This window comes from Phaseolus vulgaris, chromosome 2 (genome assembly GCF_051622355.1).
Source record: "Phaseolus vulgaris cultivar YP4 chromosome 2, ASM5162235v1, whole genome shotgun sequence".
Classification (NCBI taxonomy): Eukaryota; Viridiplantae; Streptophyta; class Magnoliopsida; order Fabales; family Fabaceae; genus Phaseolus; species Phaseolus vulgaris.
The window spans coordinates 28,980,775-28,997,696 of NC_143499.1; the positions used below are offsets into that span (position 1 = coordinate 28,980,775).

At 31.1% G+C, this 16,922-nt stretch overlaps 1 protein-coding gene across 1 annotated transcript; it reads right to left on the reverse strand.

The window, feature by feature from the left end:
* Positions 1-300: 300 nt before the first annotated feature.
* LOC137811277 (phosphoenolpyruvate carboxykinase (ATP) 1) lies at positions 301-6,679 on the reverse strand. Its single transcript, XM_068612959.2, has 13 exons — positions 6,397-6,679; positions 5,943-6,238; positions 5,308-5,480; positions 4,514-4,667; positions 4,296-4,380; positions 2,922-3,022; positions 2,365-2,663; positions 1,969-2,142; positions 1,811-1,876; positions 1,195-1,373; positions 927-1,096; positions 671-839; positions 301-584 (listed from the first exon to the last, which is right to left on the reverse strand). Exons 2-13 carry the CDS (start codon positions 6,221-6,223, stop codon positions 438-440), a joined length of 1,998 nt encoding a protein of 665 aa, XP_068469060.1. The 5' UTR covers positions 6,224-6,238; positions 6,397-6,679; the 3' UTR covers positions 301-437.
* Positions 6,680-16,922: the final 10,243 nt, after the last annotated feature.

Sequence of the window (16,922 nt, forward strand, 5' to 3'; positions counted from 1 at the left end):
TCGAACCCGTTAAATAATGATCTTGTATGCTACATCAAAGAAGACGCCATAGATTCTTTATGTTTGTTTATTGAGAAGGTGTAACAGAATAGAATAAACATTTTGTTTCTAAGATTCGGAAGTTGAGCCATAGATAACTGACATCAGAATCGATCGAAGTTGACGAGGCCCGGTAGGCATTATAATTCTAGTGGCGACGTATGGTGGTGTGATGCAGAAGCAAACACTTTGTGTAGTTTACAACACAAAATGTTAAAAGCTTAAGGAGGTGGCAAAATGAAGAAGATTGCAAACAAAGACTTGATGTAAACTGAATTCTTTATAAAAACTTGAAATGTTAATCTGAACCAACCAAAACTACAATATTATTCTAAGGGACATTTTTTTCTACCATCCTAACAATCCCATCCACACTACACGTTTTGCACAACATTGTCTCAAAAGTTTGGACCAGCTGCGAGAATCTCTTCTGTCAGGTTGTTGTTGCCCTTGCCAATCTTGTGGTTGGTGAAGGTTTCAAAATTTTTCTTGAACAATCCAGCCAACTTCAGTAGTGTCTCCTTGTAGGCCTTTTTGTTTGACCACTGCAATCGATAAAAAAAACTCCAATATTAGAAAAAACCATGTCAAAGGATAGAATAAAAAGGTAGATAGCTCTGGGATCACTAACTGTGTTCACTGGGTCCAGAATTTCTGAAGGGACACCGTCCACTTCGGTGGGGATCTCAAGCCCAAAAATTTCAGTCTTCTTGTACTCTGTATTCAGTAGACTTCCGGAGTGAATAGCATCAATGATTTTCCTTGTGTATTGTAGCTTTATACGACTCCCATGACCATAGCTGCAGTTTGACATATGCGAGAACTTGGTGAGTTCTAGATTTTGTACGATCAGATAGAAATTCAATTTCAATGACAAAATTACTCACCTGCCAGCAGACCAACCAGTGTTAACAAGCCACCCAGTAGCACCATGTTTCTGCATCTTTTCAGCAAGCATTGCTGCATACTTTGTAGGGTGTAACATAATAAATGCTGCACCAAAACAAGCCGAAAAAGTTGCCTGTGGCTCCCTTATACCGTCCTCTGTGCCAGCTACCTGCAGTTGTTACCAGTAAAAGATGGTTAGAATTACAGAAGAAACAAAATAACATAAATAAATAGTAAGGTAGGAATAGCTAGTTATTGAAACATTACCAAAGCAGTATATCCGCTGATGAAATGGTACATGGTCTGGGCCAGGTTTAACTTGCTCACAGGTGGTAGTACACCAAATGCATCACATGCCAAAAGTATGACATTCTTTGGGTGAGGACCAACACAAGGTAACTTTGCATTTGGAATGTATTCTATGGGATAAGCTGCACGAGTATTTTCTGCAATAAAATTGTAAAGTGATGATATTAATTATCATCAGGGATGTGTTGTAATGGATGATTATAAGATAAATCTACACGCGGCACACAAAAATCCCCATCCAAGTTTTGTCCTCTTGCTTGATTAAAGCCAATAACGTTCATGTTCAATTGTTTATCTGTCACATGCATGTCACTTCATTATTCAATTTCTCCCTAATCTCTTCCGTGTTTCAGGAGGTTAATTTGAAGAAGTGACCTGGTATTATATATAATAGGAATAGATGTTGCTTCTCAATTACATTTTGCAAGTATGAGGTCAGCTATTTCATTGGCAACACCAAGTCACAGCTATGTCCTATTGCTGTCGCTATCCAGCAAATAATTTAATTGAAACTGTCCATGTCCTTACACAATCAAAATTGGAGAGTCAACCTCCAAAAAAGAGAATATCTTACCTGTAACCGAATTATCAGAGTAATCAACTTCGCGTTCATGCTCATCAAACACCACGTTTTCCAACACTGCCAATCAATTGAAAGAAAAATAAAAGAAAGTCAATGCATTACTCATGTAGAAGTGATTAAACAAGTTAAAGTTAGTGCGAGATTCATACCTGTGCCAAACCTGATTGCATTCCAAATATCAGGTTCTTTCTCCCGGGAGAGATCAATGCATTTGGCATAGCAACCACCTTCAATGTTGGAGACACCTTTCTCACCCCAACAGTGCTCATCATCACCAATTAAATACCTATTATGGTCGGTAGAAAGAGTGGTCTTTCCGGTACCTAAACCAAACAATGATAAAAAAGAGAAGAAAGGGATCCATTAGGATTGTAGAAAAGGAAGAGACAGAAGAAGGTAAAACAAACAGAGATCCATGCATATATAGCTGACAACAGAAACAGAAGCAGTGGTGTATTATTGAGCAAGGCTGAGTAAGGGAAGGTAGGGTACGGTGTGTGGAGCCACATTATACCGATGCAACCTTTGATGGGGTGATACTATACCTGAGAGTCCAAAGAAGAGAGCAACATCCCCATCTTTGCCCATATTGCATCCAGAGTGAAGGGAGAGGATTTGACGCATAGGCATGAGATAATGCATGACACTGAAAAGACCCTTCTTCATTTCCCCGGCGTATTGTGTGCCGAGGATGACCATTTCCCTCCTAGAAAGATTTAGATCTATGCTAGTGGAGGATGTCATGTAGTGAGTATAACGGTTACACGGGAACTGTCCAGCATTGTAAATAGTGAAGTCCGGAGTACCAAAATTCTCCAGCTCTTCAGGAGTGGGACGGATACACCTGTCACCCACCCAGTTATCCAATTGTACACTATACTAAACTCACAAGCACTACTTGGGGGGAACCTCTTCCTCCATTCAGCAGGGATGTATATATATATTATGTACAGTATATATATTATGTATAAATTAAGGCTTTCAACGATAGGGCACTTATCTGGCGGGCTTATACCTTTTCTCTGGATGGATGGATGGGAGGAAGAAGAGAGAAACAATTGCTACAAGTACTGTTGGCAATGCTAAATTAATTTTCACTTACATGTTGTGCATGAACAACGAATGGTAAGCCCTGGCAGAGACAATCCGAACTTTGATTCTGTTCTCCGAGTCCCAATTCAAGAATTGGTCATTGACGAAGACCTGTACATCACCAATGTTAGTTGTTATTTAGAATACTGCCACTAGGAATTGCCATTCATCATAAGCTATATTTGTTCTTTAAGCAACAAATTGGTCATTGACTTAGACATGCAAATAATACATTCTTATTAATTAGAATCCCGTTAGTTGGAATCTCAATCCAGATAAGATCAGACGTGATATTTGTAAAAGTGTTTTTTTTGTTCAAGCAAAGAATTAACATAGCCCAGAAGGCTTATACTGGAGTGATTCACTGTGAAGAAATCTGCAATGATTTGTCGCTTTTTACCTTTGTCTATAGGGAATGGAGGAAGCATTAATCAAATGAATTCGGGGAACACAATTTTAAGACATAAGTCTAGAACAAAGAAAATTTCAAGGAATGCATAATTTCGTCAATAATCATAGGTGTAGTCATTGTTTATGACCCGAACTGATGTGTAAAACATGAATTGGATGACAATCAAGTTTTGTTTATTTCGAACAAACCCAACCTCAATTAGTAGCGTGTGGGATTCAATTTTTAAGTTGAGCTAAGTAAATCACAACAAATATTTAGTCTTCAAAAAAAATTTATCGTAAAAAATAAAGTGTTTTTGAAAGTTTAGATAATACCTGTACTGAAAAATTGGTAAAGCTTTTGAACACTGCTATCTAATCTATTTTCGTCCCAACCAAAACCACCCAACCCAACACCAGAATCAACCAAATTGTACAAATTCGTGGGGGAGATATATATGACAGGTATGAATGAATAGCTGGATGCTTTTCTAACGGAAGTAATCAATTCTTCATTGACATAAAGGGAAATGCCACTAACATCACAGGCTTCGGTGCTCTGTATTGTGAAAGACAAAGCATATATGCTTATTCGTTCATGAAGCCTGGGGCTGGTAATGATTTTCTGACTCCATAGAACAATTACGGATAAGAAATCACCACTAAATTAAGCAAGTAGGAAACACGATTCAATAATCCAACTTCAAGTAAATGACACAAACACATGACCACAGTGTCGTGTTACCTAAAGAGTCATGCAAACTTTTCGCCCACTTGGACAAAACGACAACCTAAGCACCATCCCCACGTCACCTTAAAAGCTAAGACGAGATACACCATCCTTTCTTTAATCGTCATGGACCGTTCTTTTAAAATATTAATTAAAAATCATCACCGAATTTTTCGAATAAAAAATTTAATCACTGAGTGTGTGTATATCATCCCATCACAATCTGCGATGTGTCTACAGTAATCAAAGAAAGGATCAAATTACCTTATCCAAGGAGTTCAAGTAATCAACGGCTCTCTCTCTGTTCACCATGAAAGTGTGCTCGTCCATCTCGATGTTAGGGGAACCACTGTGAAATACAAAATTTGGCAATACCGTGTCATAAAGACAAGGAAAACATAACAAAAATATAACGTGACAGAGATTTACAAGCCGCAAATAATATTCTGCATAATTGCTAGCTGTTTAAACTTAGCACTCACTTTCCCCACCAAAGCTCATTTTCGGTAAGATCGTCCTTGACGACGCGCTTGTCCCTAGGAGAGCGACCTGTTTTGGCCCCTGAAAGTGTTGCCAATGCCCCCGTGGCAGTGATGAATGATCCTTTCTCATACTTGATCGCTTGCTCGTAAAGTTCTGCACCAAATAACCAAACCGCGTTGAATAAACTAAATACTATATATAGCTTCCAAGAATTAATTATCATGGAAACTTTAGTCAGGTAAATTTCTATTAAACAAGATATTCATGGGATTTTGTCACGTCTATTACATGAAGAGTGGGCTCAACGTTCCTTTGATTAGGAAATTCTTCGATATTGTGTCGGCCACAAAAACATTGGACTTTTTAATTGATTAAATTAAATTAAATAAAAGTTGCCGGCAGTATTGGGAATAATTACTAATTGAATACAGATTAACCACAATTTTTTTATCTGGTACATATGACCTCACAATTTCACTAATCGACTTTGATATAATTTTATTAAAACTTAAATATCTAAATAACGAAAAAAAAATGAATATGCCATAAAACGCTACGCTTGACTAGTTCAAATACGTGATCAGAAGGTGTTGTTCTAATTTGAACTTATTTTTTCGTACACCGCAGGTACAAAATTGACGATAATGAATGATATTAATTAAACTTGACAATTGAAAAGAGGAGCACGACTAAGTTGGATGTAACTAACATATGGCCGTAATGATAATGTCAAAAGGAGAAAAATCACATAATCGTAGAAAGCATCATTATGAAGGTTCAGAACATGAAGTACCAGCAGGGGAGAGATTGTAGAGGACATGAGTAAATTTCAAAGCACTGTCGCTGACAGCAATGGTGGGAGCGACATGATGGTGCACGTGAGCAACCTGTGTCTCTGATTTCCTAGCTGGGTCTCCCTTCACCAGTTGCGGTCCTGTTTCTCTGGTCAGTGACGCCAGGGATGCACTGTTTCACCAAGAGATCCAAAACATCATTCACAATTTTCATTTTCATTTCCCAATATATTATTAATAATACTCATACAATAATAAAAATGAAGTTCTTGCATCAGCACTTAGATCGGGTCCCACTCCAACAAAGTCAACCAAATATATCATCAAACTCTTGCTCACCGTCTGATTCGCCTTACTTTCTTAGTCAAGGCGTTAATTTACACGTGGATCACCGGGTTCCACAATATTTTTTGAGTTTCACTTAAATAATTTATTAAAGTAATACTCTAATTTTTAATTTTTTAATTTAAAAATACTTAGTAGGAATTACACGTAACAATCGAGGTGTCAGATGGATATGAAAAATAGAAAAACAGGCACAATTTTATTAAGTGTCCTTTTTTTTTGTTTCGTCTTTCCGATTTTCCGAGACCATAAACGTTGTAAATGTGGAAAAGAAAAATATTATATATACCTGATGGACTGGAGTTGCTGCTTATGACGATCTTCCTCCGAAATGGTGGCGAACGGAGTCTGAAACCCCGTAACGGGTGTGGTGGGTGCAGACCTCTTCTTCTGCAGATAGTGAAGCTCGTGAATAGTCTGCGCCTTCACGGTGGGAACGCTGTCGTCGTGACAAATCCCATTATGCTTCTTGTGCGTCTGAATCTTGGCCAGTCCGTTGGTAGCGGTTCCGTTACCGTTGGTAACGATTCCGTTACCGTTGGCAACGCTGCCATTCCCGTTGGATGTCATCTCAGTCGTTTCTCTCTGACAAAATGAATGAAAATAAGGAATAAGATAAAAATAATGCACAGTAAAGTTTGAGACAGACATGCATGTAGATGAAAGATGAAAGATGATGAAAGTAAAGGAACATTGAATAATAAGGTGTGAAGGAGGGAAGAATTAGAGAAAGAAAATTGTACCAGAGATTTGGAGGTTGGTGGTGCGTAAACGAGGAAAGCTAGAACAGACAAAGGACAAGAAAAAAGGGAAAATGGTTGAAGAAAAAGAACATAGGAAATGCAACGTTATGTTGTGAGGGTTAAGGCAGAAGTACTTGATAATGGGATGGAAATTTACAAGGTTGAGTTGTGCGTTTTATAGGCTTCATTGCCACCCTATCTTGACTAGACTTGAGTAAGTAACCGTGGTTGAGGATAACCATGGTTAGATCCTATCCCAAGCCACGCCACGCCACGCCACACCGGTCAAGTGAGGAAAAGAGAAAATTTCTGAATCTAATTATGGGTTGGGAATAGGAGTGAGGTATTGGGTGATAGCTATCCTCTGCTCCTCTTATCCACGCTACCCAACACTCATCCTCTTCTCTCATTAAACACCTTTTTTTTTTAAATCATTTTTAATTTCCTTAAAAAAAAACTAATTAAGTGTGTCAGTCAATACAAATAATCAATTAGTTACTTAATGAATAATGTTTTTTATAATTTTTTATTATGTATAATATATTACATTTGTTCTGTATTAAGATGCGATTACCACAATAATTGTTGTATTGGAAAATGAAATAAAAAATGGACAGTTGCATGAGGTGTTTAAATATGGGATAGTTTGCGGACAACTTCATCTAAATCTGATGTGGCGCTACGTTTCCGCAATTGCTACCTACCATGACTAGGTTAACCAGGATGGGCATGCATGATTCCTATCGATCGTATGCGAAAATCATGTACGTCTTTTTAATACCTATTTACATATAGCTTAATTATTTATATTTATAATACCCAATTCTCAAAATATATGTAGTATTCACACATTCTTACAAAATATATATAAATAATTTTATAACTCCTAATCCTTACCATTAATTTATTTGTAATTTAATAGTTCTAAAAAATAACTTATCTTAACCATTAGAGTAAATGATGACATAACGAATTATTTTTCTTGAAATTACTCTTAGAGTCAATTTTTCTCTCATCTCTCTATATTTAATTAATGAAAGTTAATATAATAAATAATGAATGTGTAATATTATTATATAAATAATTTAAGAGAATTAATGTAAGGATAAAAAAATGAAAAATATGAAGAGGAATTTGATAAATGTCAAGAATGTAAATACAGTTTACTCTAATTTATTATTTTTTAACTCTCTAATAAACTTACTTGCCTCCAATTTCATGCAAATGTTTTTATTTGGTTTAAAGACTACTGTCAATATCAAAATTTGTGTGAAAACTTTTAAAGTAGACTAGTATGATCCAATATCATAAATGTGATAGTATATTAAAGAATTCGCCTTATGGTAAAAATAATATTTTTTTGCTATAAGAAGTAAAAGTGAAAAATAAGTCTAAAACTGGTCAATGTTTGTAACCTTGAAAACATAAAAAAATTTATGGCCATATAGCATTGATGCTATTTAATGTTTTTGTTTTGATAGAATATCAACGTGGGTCTGAAATTCTATATTGCAAGTAATTTTAAATAATTCTATACTGTATAATAACTTTCAAATAAAATAATATGTGTTTTAATTTTTTTGTGAACTTTTGAACTTCTATAAGGATTGTACTATATGACCATTAGTGTTGATCAGTGTTGTTCTTCTAAAGTACGAACACTAATGCCATTTATGTGATTATCTGAACTTATAAAATTCTTAATTAATTTAGTTTTGTTAATAAATATTTAAAGTCTTTCATTTGATTCAATAAATATTTATAAGTGTATGTGATACTTAATGTATGACAGAGAACTATTATAGTTAATTATTAAAAAATTTAAATAAATAGTTGGAACGTTATGTTATATATTGATTTCGTTTATGTATGACAGAGAACTATTATAGTTAATTATTAAAAAATTTAAATAAATAGTTGGAACGTTATATTATATATTGATTTCCTAAGGTTAAATTAAACTTAAAATTTAGTTATTAATATAATATTAGAATTATTTAAAATTTATATATTAAATATAAGAATTTTTCATAATATATAAATATATACCAATTTATTTCTTAATATTAATTATGGAATTAGTTATTAGTCATGGAATTAGTTATGGATCATTATTGCATGATTGAATTAGCCAAAGTCAAACTTTCAAGTTGTTTCTTCATTTCTCGTGTTTTTTTTATTCTAATATACGAAACTAAATCTTAATTTTTATACCAAGTTCATTACAGGGATTCGGTAAGTGTTTGTATTTTACAGGATTAAAAATGTCACAAAATTAAGAATATAATCTCCAAAAACAAGGAAATTTCAATGCCACTTATTATAAATCTAAAATCTAACATCCATATAAAGAGTGATAATTAACCCAAAGAAAAACATTAACTAACCAAAATTTGCTCGGGAATTGAAAATTGGCTATGGATAAAGAGGGAGTGTTTTGTCTTGTATCAAATTCTCCAGAATTATATTAAAATATCAATAAAGATGTTTTTAAATAATTGTTATATTTGGTTTTATACTAATGATCTGATTGTTCGTTTATAATTATTTTAAAATTAAATTTAGAAAAAAAGTAATTTTATTCCTGTTTTTCCGAAACGGTGACCTTCGCCCCTCGTCCTTTGTTCTACCAAAATGAGGTAACACAGCAAGCTGACAGAATCTACCTTTTCCAGAATTCAACCATCGTTTTTTGTCCATATATTCTGTCTTCGGCGTTTTGCTAAGATTCTCAATAGAGTTAAAGTAAAAATATATTTCAAGTTATTCCATGGAAGATGTTATTTTCAGTCATTTTTTAATCTTTTGTTTGGATAAGAGTGATGTCGAAAAAATAAAAGAGAAAGTGATTCAAAAGTAAAGTTGTTTAGGTCTATGGAAGAAAAGTTAACGGATTTAAGTCGAAGGTGGTATGAAAGATTTTAGCATATTAGATTGATGTTAAGAAAAAAATTGTATTGTAATATAATTAATAAAGATTAGTAATATGTTTTTTAATTATTTTTTTAATGATATATGTAAATTGTATTTAAATAATGATTCATTAATAAGAAATCGAGATTTTTGCTTCATTATTTATTTACTTTATTAAATTTGTTTTTTTCTTATTTAAAAGTTTAATGAAGTTTGGATGAAATATAGACATATCACATTTTTAAAAGTTGGAAACATAATTGAGTATTTATTAATAATACGATTAAATAAATAAATAATGACATTAAAAAGATGATGAAATATAAAAATATCAAATTTATCTTATTACTAATGAATATAAATACTAAAAGAAAAATTGTAAAATTATTCACATTAGTTAGATAGATTGGTAAACATTTGACTCTTGAGTATAAAGTGTAATCATATTAATTTTTGAAACTGATAAAACTAAAAAAATATTGCTATAATACAAACAAATCTCTAAACTTAATTACAGATTTTTAATCATATAAATATTATTATTATTAAGCCATCTAATTTTTTAAATTATAGAATAAAATAACTAAAATTTTAACTTTAAAAAAATAGTTTTTTTTTTTAAAGTTAATGTAATAAATGGCAAAACACGTGTGTTTATCAGTCTAGCAAAAAATCAAAGCAAAATGATAATCATATCTCTTTCTTAGAGTGAGGCATATAACTGATTATGGTTGAGTGCATAACAATAGAATCACACATCACAATATTGCCTAAATTAGGTGTATTATGCGGGCAAAGAGTAAATTGTCCAAATATATTTACATTATTAATTATTTTAAAATTTTATTTATGCTAAAAAAATTATCTCTTTCTTGTCTAGACTTTAATTTTTTTTAGTATTGAAAATTTTATATTTATCTTAAATCTCAATTATTTACACTCTTTGATTGACTTTTTTTTAAGTTTAGTCTTTATTTTATTTTCTTGTTTAGTTAAATGAATCCTACATACATTTTTGTATAACTTTAAATCTAAATAACTAAAATTAAAGATAAAATGTGCTCTAGATGAGTCTAGTCTCTAAATAAATAAAAAAACTTTATTAATATTTTTATTGTTATTATTTCAGAAAATATAATCCACAAATGGATCACAAGACCAAGTTTTTTTTACCACTCGAACTTACGTATGATTGAACTTAAATTTTGACAATAAATTAAATATACACCATTTTAACTTAGTCCAACCATGAATTAATATGAATCTAATTCACAACAAATCTTAAAATATGTTACAAATAATCGAACGTGTTAAGAAGAATACTAACACCGTGAAACGATTATTTAATATACTTGTTGGAACTAGTTCTAAAATTATACATAAAATTACAAACATACTATATATGTTGCACATTATAATTATCTGTTGAATCCTAAAGTTCTCAAAAACATGTTATATAAACAAAACTCATAATAGAATCTAAGTATCATATTAATAAGAATCATGTCTATCTATTCAGGTATTAAATACAATATTCGCAATATATATACATAAATACATAAAATTTAAATATAATATTATATCATCATTATGTTCATATTATTATGTGAAAAAATATAATGATTCACATCTAAACATACATTATATAATAATTAAAGTATCTATTCATGTAAGTTCTCATTAATTTTTTAACACTTATGTAAATTTGTGATTCCCACACAAGGGTTTATACCACCTTATGTATCTCTATACCACCTGTCAAGGGCCATGCAAATCATCCATCCTGGCTAAATCTTAAATACTAGGAATTAACGTCCACAAAATACTACTCGAAAATGACAAATGTCATATATCTCAACATTAATCATATATCTATTTAGAACATAGATAATCAATCTCACATTGTATGCATCATATCATTCGAAGGAAACATGCATAAAGGTATATAATATACACGACACAATTATCATTCCAACAAATTGTTACTTGATTGAGATCCTAATGCTTGGACAACTTCCTCAATATGAGAAGACATATTCCAGTTCTCTCGAGCTTCATTGTCTATTTGAGCAAAATACAATTTAAGAGCAACACCCTTTTAGGGTTCCTCCTCGCTTTAACGACCATCTTATTGTTTGAGTGTTCATCGATTGAGTGTTATGGTTAACGATTGAGAGATCACCACCCTGTAGGTGAAATTCAACAAGTTTCAAATAATTCCTCTACCACTTTAGGACACTCAAGCGTCCAACCAGAGCTTAAGCACCTAGACCACATGTCTCATGTTGTTCACTGAGGAATTTTATTACCCGTAACCTCATCTGCTCCTGTGTAAAACACGATCATCACAGATAAAGAAACAAACACAAACAAAGAACAGGGTAAGCTAGCTATGTAAATATTTCTATATAATTTAAATTTTAAATTAATAAATACAATTCATCAAGTCTCATACAATTTTTCAAACCAACAAGTGTCTATTAAAATTCACAATCCATCTTTTACATGTCAAGTTTCTATTAACTTAGAACACATAAATACTTATTTTACTTTTAAAAGACTCGTGTATTGAAATTAGCTTTCTAATACCTAGACTTACTGCACACGTTATAAAATTCACATATCTACTTTTAAAACTGTATTGATAATTTCTTCTGATTGAGATTTATTTTTTGTTCTGAGTCACTCATTTGATAATGTAAACATTGTTCTGAATGAATAATTTTAGTAATGAGTGTGTCAAATACACTAATAAAAGAAAATTAATTAATAATCTTTACTTAAAAATACCGTAAAGTTCATTAAAAATAGTTTTACAATTTTATTTAAATGTCAACGAAATTCTTTTTAATTTTGTAATCAAAATTGGGAAATCACGTGAAATGCATCACAAAAGTCTATTAGTAATCTTGTTGGTGATAAGAATAATATCACACTTTTAATATGAGAATACATGCAATGTTTAGTTATGATCTCAATGAGTGGTTAATATGATAATATTTAAATATTTTGATTGATTTAAAATGTTGAATTAATTAGTCCGTACACAAAATCATAGCTGGGAATGATAAAACTATTTATAATAATAGTTGATTAAATTAGGAAAAGTGAGTTATGAGTTATTATATAAGATGAAAAAGGGTAAAAGAGAGGGATAAGATAATAAAGTGTTAAGTGGAGATTCGGTAATTTGGGATGGCACTTTTAGGAGCAGCTTGAAACTGGGGGAGGGAATATGTGGTAGAGGTTGTCTTCTCAACTGCTCTGCTCTGCTCTGCACTTTCTTTCATTGGTTTTGCATTTCACCATTCCCATGACGACGTTGACCACTGACATCAACACCTTACATACACATCACAACAATTTGTTCCATTTAGGGTAGGTTATATTTATTCAAAACTTCAAAACTTTTTCATAATTTATTCATTATCAAAACTTGTTCAATAAGATAAGGTTAAAGTCTCTAACTTTTCCTTCACACTCTCTTTCAAAAGTTAGAATTACGTGAACTCTTATCTAAGTTAAAATTATGTGAAGTCTGTTTTTTTTTTTTATGAACAGAAATAATCAAATTATGTATTATAAAATAAATTAGAATAAAAGAGAAAAAAAAAGAAAGGTAGAGAATGTAAGAAGAATTTTTATTTACTTTTTTATTTTTATTGTGTGAATATATAAAAGTTGTACACTCTAATTAAAAAGACAAAAATATAAAATAAATTATATATATAAATAGAAACAACTAATAATTATAAAATAAAATTAATATGTAAATTCTTGATTTTTAGTCATGAACTAAGCAAAATTATGTCAAATCTATTTTTTTTTTAATGAAATAAGTATGATCAAAGTTTATTTTATCCCAAATAAGTCCTCTTTCTTTTCAAGTTTTTACTGTATAAAATGTTAATGTTAACATTTACCTAACTATTAATAGATAACTTATATTTTTTCTGGTGTTTGAATGGGTTTGACTATAAGTAAATTTGTTTTCATAATTTATATAGATTTAATTAAGTTTTTATTATATAGAATATTAAAATATTTTTTTTAATTAAAAATAATGTGAACAACATAGATTTAAGTTTTATATCAGGCTATTGATACTTTCTCTCAGCATTGAATATTTCTTTTCTTTGGTTTATTTTATCAATAATAAGAAGAAAAATAAAATAGATGAAAATATAAAGAAGTCAAATATATATATATATATATATATATATATATAATATGTGTACAAAATCACTATTTTATTATTTTTGTCTTTATCCTAATAAATATATCTATGTAATTTCAATTATCTTCATACCGGATATAACTTAGGGTTGAACTGTAATAAAAGTAAATAAATTGAATTTGTATGAAATACAAGACTGCCTTTTGCCAATTGCTATATTGTTTAATTATTATTGTTAGAAGTCACCTATCTGCAAGACATGTTTTTTATCATTACCCTTTTATCTTATATTTCAAAATTAATTATATGCTTTTTTTAATTTTATTTTTATATGCATTTTCATTTTTTATTTTATTTTTTTATTTCTTTAAAAAGAAGTAAAAAATTACTATTGTTTACTAGTAACTCACGTTGGTTATATTCTAGTCAAAATATTAATAATTTGATACAATAAAAAAAGAAAAACTAAAATAATAAAGATAAAATAGTAAAAAGTGTAAGGATTTAAAAAATAACCTTAGAGTAAAAGTAGTATATTTTAAATGACACCTAAATACTTTATTATTAAAATGAAAAAAAAGTATGTAAATAGAAAATTCAGTTATTTAAGTTTCATTTTAAAATAATCATCGTCTCTTTATACATTTTCTCTTTCCTTTCTCTACATTCTCTTTAAGATTCTGACTTCCTCGCTCATGATCATCATCAGATGAATGATCGGAGTCGGTCATTGGATTCTTGACAACAAACTCTACTATTAAAATCTCAGACAGAATAAGTTCCTTTTTTTCCCTTTTGTCTTTGAATTAGTTTTGAAACTATTAATCTTAGCTTCAATATAGACATTGCATGTGAGGTTTCTAACTTCAGTATTAGTCATTATTGGCTCAGAGTTTTGTGATTGAGAATTAAAAGTGTTTGTGATATAAATGAGTTGAATTGTATTTTATGATATAGTTAAAGTTAAGAAATTTTGAGTATTGTTTTTTGATTTTCAATGAATTTGATATAGAAATGTTTAATATATATATATATATATATATATATATATATATATATTATAGATTGATAGAGTAACTATCCAACTTTGACGGAATTGTCAATTTGGATTTTATATGTTTCATGGATTTGGGTTGAAAATATGAAATTTGGCAGATTTAAGCAGTCTTAATCTGCAAGTCTTGCTCAAGCGAGAAGATTCTCGCTCAAGCTAGTCTAAGACTATTGTGATCTGATATACATGATGATACTGAATGTTGGCAAAGATTATATCATCACAATTTTAAGTGGTGTGGTGCGGTGCTATACACTTTTCAGAAAAAAATGAGAAAGGGGAAACAAAGGATTACATCTGCCACTTGTTGATTACTAGAAATGGGAAGGACCAGCAAAAGTTTGGATATAAATTTTTCCCAAATAATGTGGCAGTCTATTTCTATGTATTTAGTTCTCTCATGAAAGTTTGTGTTGTAGGCAATGTACCTTGCAGACTGGTTGTCACAATAAATAACTACAGGTGTCTCAACTTTTATTCTGAACTTACTGATCAGATAAGTTAGCCACTGAATCTCACAAGTAAGAGTAGCAAGAGCGCGATATTTAGCCTCAGAAGATGATCGTGAAATAGTGAATTGTTTCTTAGATTTCCAACTGATTAAAGATGAATCAAGAAACACACAAAACCCAGTTGTAGATCTTCTAGTTTGAGGGCAGGTTACCCGATCCAAATCACAAAAGCCCTTCAGTTGTAAGTTGGAGTGGCTAGAAAAGAACAAACCTTGTCCAGGTGCCCCTTAATATATCTCAGTACACAGTGAGCAGCAGTGTGATGTTCCAATGTGGGTGCATGCCTGAACTGACTTACTGTACGACATAGCTAATGTCTGGTCTTGTATTGGTAAGGTATATTAGTCTTCCAAAAAGTCTTTGGTAGGAAGTGATATCTTCTAGAGGTCTACCTTCATTGAACACATTCTTCATATTTTTAACCATTGGTGTGGAACATGGTTTTCCTGCAAGAAGACCAACATCAAATATAATATCAAGATCATCTTTGCGTTGTGAAACATGTATACCGTCCTTGGTTCTAGCAACTTCCAAGTCGAGGAAAAATTTCAAATCCCCTATGTCTTTCACTTTGAAAGTTTTATCCAGCACCTGGGTTACTTTTGTTATTTCAGAGATGAAGTTGCTTGCAAGAATTATATCATCCATATATACTAATAATGCAGTAAATTATATTCAGTTCTCTTTATAAATAGTGAGTGATCAAAAACAGATTGTAAAAACCCAATGCTCTTAAGAAAGGAAGAAAGTTTGACAAACCATTGTCTACTTGCTTGCTTGAGACCGTATAAGGATTTTGTAAGTTTGCAAACCTGTCCAGCTTTAACTTTGATCCCTGGTGGTGGTAGCATAAACTTCCTCATTGAGTTCTCCATAAAGAAAAGTGATATTAAAATCCAATTGCTTTAAATGCCAGTTTTGTGTGGCTGCAATAGCTAAGAGCATTCTTACAGTGGTTAGTTTAGCAACAGGAGAAAAAGTATCTAAATAATTTACTCCCTCTAACTGAGTATAACTCTTGGCAACAAGTCTTTCCTTATAGCGTTCTATGTTTCCTTTGGCATTGTAGTTTATTTTATAAACCCACTTACATCCAATGGGTTTCTTTACATGGGGAATTTAAGTTATCTATGTGTTTTGTTATGTTCCAAAACTTCTATTTCTTTCCTCATGGCATCACACCATTATGGCTTTATGATGGCTTCATTGAAACTTTGAGGCTCTTGATTAGATGATATATTCATGGTATAATTATGCTGTTTAGAGGTTAGATTTTTGTAATCAAGATATTCAAATGTGGGATAAGCCTTTTTATTTGTGTCTTTAAGATTTTCAATATCAATATGGTTAGACAGTTGATAGTGATAATCCTGTAAGTAACTAGGAGCTTTCCTATGCCTAACCGATCGTCTAACATTTTCCAAGTTCTGTTATGCATTGATTATAAACTTCTCCAGTGTAAGAATTATCATTAACAGGTTCAAAGGAATAGTCAAAAACATCAAACTGCTGGTTGTTATCAGTATCAATAGTATGCTTGTAATTACTAAAATAAGGAAAAATATTCTCATAGAATTTCACATTTCTAGACACAAAAATTTCTCTGATATGTATGTTTAGCATCACAAAACCTTTAATTCCAGCCTTATAACCAAGAAACACACACTTCTTAGCTCTTGGATCAGGTTTAGACCTATCTCTTTATAAACTAGAAGCAAAGCATAAGAAACCAAAAACTCTTAAATTTTGTAAGTCAGGTTGTTGCCTGTAGATTAACTGATACAGGGTATTTCTATTTATAATTTCTGAAACGATCCTGTTTATCAAATATGTAGCATGAATCACATCATAAGACCAAGAAACAGTAGGA